The sequence below is a fragment of the Octopus bimaculoides genome, chromosome 1 (assembly GCF_001194135.2).
Source record: "Octopus bimaculoides isolate UCB-OBI-ISO-001 chromosome 1, ASM119413v2, whole genome shotgun sequence".
Lineage (NCBI taxonomy): Eukaryota > Metazoa > Mollusca > Cephalopoda > Octopoda > Octopodidae > Octopus > Octopus bimaculoides.
The window spans coordinates 71,639,603-71,646,049 of record NC_068981.1 but is presented as its reverse complement, the minus strand read 5'-3'; the positions used below and the strand labels follow the sequence as shown (position 1 = coordinate 71,646,049).

Sequence of the window (6,447 nt, the reverse complement as noted above, 5' to 3'; positions counted from 1 at the left end):
ACCCCGCTTTTTTTTTTCCAAACAAAAGTAAGGGGTTTGCAGCATATTAGGAGGTCAAGGTGCTTAATTCCATGCAAAAAATCTGAGTTTTTTTTTCTTAGTGAAAATCATGCGGGTGAAAATCATGCGGGTGAAAAGATCAATGGGGGTGGGGGATAAAATTTCCGAGGCTTCCACCTCACCCCATCCCGTTTTCTGGACCCCAAAAATGGTTTTGTAGCCTATTAGGAGGTCACCGGAATACATTCAATGAAAAAAAAAATTTTTTCAATGATTCCAGGATATGAGGGCAGTCTGGTACCCCGCTTTTTTTTTTCCAAACAAAAGTAAGGGGTTTGCAGCATATTAGGAGGTCAGGGTACTTGATTCCACACAAAAAAATCTGAGTTTTTTTTTTTTCTTCTTTACCTTAGTGAAAATCGTGCAGGTGAAAGAATCAAATAATACCAGCTTTGTTGTCTAATGAACAGTTTCACATTCTTGCAGATTGTTATAATATAATGCTTACACAAGTAAAGCAAGTTACAAGTTCTTTTCCTTCTTTGCTGGAATCTAGTGGGTTATATTTATTAGTCTAGTGCCCAAAGTCCAAATAAAAACCACAGTTACAGTTTTAACAGTATCTTAATATACTGAATGGTTTTTTTTTCTTCTTTATTGACAGAACATTTTATGTATTTCAATGGTTAGAACTGAAACAACTTTATTATCACATTCTGAATTAATTTCTATTTCAGGTTCCTGATCCTGATGAAAGAGAACTGAGTATATTGGCTACCACTTTCTACCAGAAACCCAAACTTCCACTTCCTTTAACTTCAAATGGTATATTAATGCCATTAAGTGATACACACACTGAAATTATGAGTAAATGGCTGCCCAGTATTCAGTTCACTTGTAAATATGCACCTGAAACTGCTAAGGTATTTTTTGAGTTACATGAATTTTTCTTTTGTCTCTTAAAAGACGACATATTCTTAGAACAAATATTTCTCTTCCATGCAACTCATCTTCCTAACTCCTCTCCTTTCCAGTCATATTCACTCACTGGATCCACTCTTTTTTTGCACTCTTGCAAGCTCACCTGCCCACTCATCCTATCCAATCCTCTCTACCACTTCATTTATATATCCATCCCTGTAACTTTGGGTGTGTGCCCTGACACAGCTTTACCATCCTTTCTTCCCCACCCCACCCACCAACTGGGGTAGTTATGTATCTCCTCTATTGCAAGACATATATTTCTGATCCTCTATCATATTTTAACTCATGGTTCTCAGCCATTTTTTTTATCTATGGATCCCTATGATTACCATTTTATTCTGGTGAACCCCTTAGCTATTCGACGTTTGAAAACTAGTTTTATAGATATACTTCTTTCAAAATTCCTATTTTGTTTTTCATACATTTAACTTTTGCAGGTTGAACTATGTAAAACGTCAGAAAAAATTACCTAACTATGTCTTGCAATAAATACGTCCAAAGTCGTATTTTTTCATGGATCCTTAAAATACTACTTTGGATCTGCCATTTCCCCCAGTCCGTACCAGTTCCGAGTTGACCGTTTGCCGCCGGCCGAACTCCTGCCGCACGGGGTCGCGGTCGTCGCATCGCGACCCCGTGCGAGGCGGAGCGAGCTAATTTAAGCTCAACAATCATCTCAATGTTTTCGACTGTTACTTTATTGTTTCCTCTGAATGTTAGAAGTCTAAAGATGTTGATTTTTCATATCAGAAGAGTATTTCAAATTAAATGTTCTTCAAATATTTATCAAGACTGTTCTTTAAATGTTTGGTTGTTATTGACTCAACAACCTATTTTAGAATTTACTTGCAAAATAAGGTTTATTGCTTTGTAAATATGTTGCCTCAATATTTAAATTACTCACTCTCTCCTGAGTATAGCAATAATATGGAAATATATATTGATATTTTTTTTTTGTTTTTGTTTTTTTCCTGCAGAAGCCGAAGGAGATAAAAACAGAACCTGATAGCAGGCATCATTTTCGCTACCATATGGCGGTAGCTCGAGTTAGCTCCCTTGTATTGTTGAGTTTATCTGATGGCGTAGGGAGGAATGCTTACAGCCTGGTAGACCTAGTGACTGCTGTTGAACAACAAGTTGGTTCTCTTGTCGAGAAATGCCGTACTTTTCAAACTCTTTCATTTAGTAAGTTTTGTTCTTTGCATGTACACACGTATTCATACACCATCTTAAAATGAAAATGTTAAAAAATAATTAATATAGTTGCTGCTTTTATTATTGTTCAGAAGATGATTACTTCATGTTGTTTGTCAATACTAGTTAATTTAGTTCTAAATTGAGATCAAATTCACTTGTTTCACTTCATAATTGAACATAGTAAAATCATATTCCTCCATAAATATTAAAGATTATAGGATACCATATTTAATGAAGTGAATATTAAAAGGCTAATTTGAAATATTCATGCAATGAGGGAAAAACAATATACAATGACTGATATTATTATTATTATTATTATTATTATTATTATTAAACCTTGGGAGAGGCATTATGCTGGTAATAAACACATGCATAATGCCTCTCCCAAGGTTTAATAGTATCTCTTTCAACACACGTATTCACATCAAGAATCTTGCCCACCAAATACACATCCGAAATATTATTATTATTATTCTAGCCAGTAAAGGAAATAACCTAGGACATATTCTGATCTTATTAGGACTTGTCAGAAAAGCAAAACATCACCACTTCAGCACGAAGGAGTGATGAGGAAATTATTGATGGTGTCTTGCTGAGACTGAACTACACCAGATGTGATTTAGCTAATATCAGGATCTCATTACTGAACAAGGGAGTGATTTCCTGTTTGCTGCTGCAGGTTAGCTGGAAGACTGAAATATCTGACTTAGATGCCTTTAATATGTTACTTCATCTATCTGACACCAAATTAAATCAGTTATTTGTAAAATGGACATGTGGGAAAGAAGTTCACTTCTGAACCATGTTATTTTGGGTTCAGTCCCACTGCAAAGTACCTTAGGCAAATGCCTTCTGCTACACTTTTGGGTTGGCCAAAACCCTGTGAGTAAATTTGGTAGGTTGATACTAAAAGTCCATCATATGTATATGTGTGGGTTATAGTGCTTGTGTTTCCTAGACTTGTAATAGAACATTTTAATATTAAGTCATTGCTGAAGACTGATTATTTTTTTTTTTACCACATTCACTTCTCAGAAAGGAATGTATGAGGTGTGAGTTAATATTGGTTTCAAATTTTGGCACAAGGCCAGCAGTTTCAGAGGAAGGGTGAGTCAATTACATCAACCCCAGTATTCAACTGGTACTTACTTCATCGGCTTCTTAAGGATGGAAGGCAAAGTCAACCTTGGCGGCATTTTAATTCGGAACATAAAAACAGACGAAATGCTGCTAAGCAATTTGCTCAGCACAGTAGTGATTCTGCCTGCTTGCCATCTTTAAGTGTAAGCTAATATTAAGACAGGATCTTAAATACAGTTACACATTGCAAAAACATCCCTACTTCAACATTATTGATTTTAATTAGGGCCCCAAATAGTTACCAAATATCCTCTAGTTTCCCCTCCCCACATATATTTTTATATCCATTCTGATTGTATTAAATAAAGAAATTATTTCACTGTGAAGACCATAATATATGTGTAGGTATAAACTCTTTTGTCACTGTGTTTCAATTAATTTTGAAAATACTTTGTAAAATAATTGTCATTTTAAAAATATTTTGTAAACTAATTTTGTTGTTATTAAGCTGGTGTTTAGTTTAACTTAGTTCACTTTAAAACTATAGAACCAGGAGCGGTCTCAGGCAAGCTGGTGCAAAAAGGGTTAATTTAGCTATCTTTGTGTTAAGAACTGTTTATGACCTGTGTTTCGCTTTGATAATATTGATGAGTTAAATTGAAGCTGTTCAGTTTTTCAACATCCATGTGCGTATATGTAAATTTTACCATGCACTACTTCACAAACATTCTAAAACAAGGATTTCTTATATTGGTACTAGGCTAATGTTTATAAGAAAGGCTCCATTGTCTGTTTTGACATGGCTTCTATAGCTGGATATCCTTCCTAATGCCAAACCACTCCACAAAGTGTACTGGCTGCTTTTTATGTGGCACTAGCAGTGGTATCAGTTCTGCTATGGCGGACAGTCCTTCATGAGTACAGCAATGTGCCAGATATCTGTCTTTTCATAAAGCTCAGTATCTTGCAATCAGCTTTCGATATTCCGTCCCATGTCTTCCTGGGTCTCCCTCTTCCACATCTTTCTTAACTTCATTTTTATAAAAGTGGAACAATAACTGGTTTGGTTGAGTAACTTTAAACTGTTTCTTTTCAGATGCCCTTAGTGATGCTATGTCAGAAATGTTGTCCTTAGTTGGTACTATCAATCATCCAGCAGCTTTTAAACATTCAAATATTCCACCAAAGAATAAAAAATCATCACATGGCCAGTGGTTAAAAAAAGATTGTCAACAGGAATCATTGGCATTGCATAAAATATTGGCTCCACTCACCAGGTATTCTAAATAATTCATTTTGTTCTTTTTCTTTTTCTTTTTTTTAACATGTTTAAATAGTTAGTGGTGAGAAGGAAATCTTTGGTGATTGTGATATAGAACTGTTTCACCTTTAACCTTTTCTAAAACCATTCTACCTTACATTACAACATCAAGATAACCATACTCAGTTATGAGTGGGGAACTAAAAACATAAAGACAAATTCTTCAACGTTACCAAAACCAAAGCATTCCAAGATTTGTATTTACTTATATGCTTGTATAAGTATATTTTGTATTATACACTTTGATCTAAAGGATTTCTACAATTTTGGAAATTCACATACTATTAAAATCAAATGGTAACAATTAGTTTTGAATTACCTTCTTTCTTACTAGTAGGAATAAAACTATTTACCAGCCTCCTAGATTAAATAAAGCAGTGTGATGTTCACTTTTTAGAGTCACTGACAGCATAGATTCAACAGCTTGTGTAAATTTTTTGCATAGAAACTATAAAAATTGTATACTAAAATGTACATATGTCTATGAATACTTGAAAGCTATTTTCTTTTAAGTGCATTATCAAATTTATTTTTTCAGGTTGAATGATACTTCTACCACTCTGGAATCTCTGCTATCTTTGGCACCTTCTCTGAAAACTGGTTCCACGGCTATTCATTGCACCCAACCAGTTCTAGAGGCCATTACAACTCGTTTATATCAAGCTTGGAATACTCTCACCAACTGAGAACTTAATTCCTTTTTATTCTAGTGCAGGCATTTAGTCTTATTCCTAAATGCAATATATCTATTTGCCTCACCCTTCATCTTTAACTGGCTTATGACATAAGACAATGCAAATCGATTCTGAAACAGAAGTGAATACTTGAATCTGATTGCTAAAAATCCAAGTTATATTTTAGTGTTGACCTTCATTTCTGTAATGAACAAAACAGAAAACATGATCACCTGCATCACACCAAAAGTTTAAATATTAAAATTAAAGATCTTATTTTAATGTCAAGAAGTAATTGAAATATGTTGGATGCAGTTCAAAAGTTTATGATTTATATCATTTTGCATAAAATCCTTTCGTAGTAATGCTACCATATTTTGTGTAGCTGTGATTTCGAATGATACCAGCTATAAAACTGAACATCATACAGTTTAACATTGTCTCATTAGTGTGGTGGAATTAATGTATCCTCTGCATATCAAGTCAAGACTTTCAGGATTCACTGGCTTGAAATTTAAATATGTGCCTTAAAGAAATATCGAGACAGCATTTTGTAATGTTATTGTATGTTTTATGTGTTATAATATATGGGTCTTAATGCAGGTATTAAGTCTCATATAATGGGACTTGTATAATTCTAAATTCTTTTCTCTAAAACAGGAATTTTTAAATCATTCATGCACCCAATAGATCTGAAAAGAGAATCTGATTTTTTTTATTATAAAACCTATTTCGAGAATTAAGAACTAAATTCTTGCTTTTGAAGTCCTGTATAATTTTTTTAAAGAACTATAATCTTTGCTTTATTCAAGTTTTCATTCTTAAAAAAAAATAATTTACTTTTTGTAATAATGTTTTAAAATATGTATTGTATATCTTTTTCTAAACATTAAATATATTTGCATTTTAAAACTGATTCTGTTTTTAATGCTTGGCATATGTTAGAAAAATGACTTTGTTATACAAATTATGTGTGTATTAAAAATATTGTCATGAAGTCTGGCATGATGTAGAGCATCTGACAAGCAATCTATACTTCAATGACTTTCTCACTGTTGACTGGTAATAATTGGAGTGGAAGTTTAACATGTAAATGCAGATTCAAAACAAAATAACTCAAGATAACGCTAGAAATAATGTTAAAAAGTATTTTTAATGCATTTTATTTTATAATGGAATTATTTTAAA

General features: G+C 33.3%; 1 protein-coding gene across 2 annotated transcripts in view; it reads left to right on the top strand.

Annotated features, from left to right (window-relative positions):
* Window positions 1-6,171, top strand: part of LOC106879039 (aminopeptidase NAALADL1) — a 36,274-nt gene extending 30,103 nt beyond the window's left edge. For both annotated transcript variants that reach the window (XM_014928451.2, XM_014928449.2), the window contains exons 9-12: window positions 738-923; window positions 1,962-2,169; window positions 4,361-4,541; window positions 5,124-6,171. In XM_014928451.2, the coding sequence (XP_014783937.1) occupies window positions 738-923; window positions 1,962-2,169; window positions 4,361-4,541; window positions 5,124-5,271 (723 nt within the window). In that variant the 3' untranslated portion in view covers window positions 5,272-6,171. The remainder of the gene's footprint in view (window positions 1-737; window positions 924-1,961; window positions 2,170-4,360; window positions 4,542-5,123) is intronic.
* Window positions 6,172-6,447: the final 276 nt, after the last annotated feature.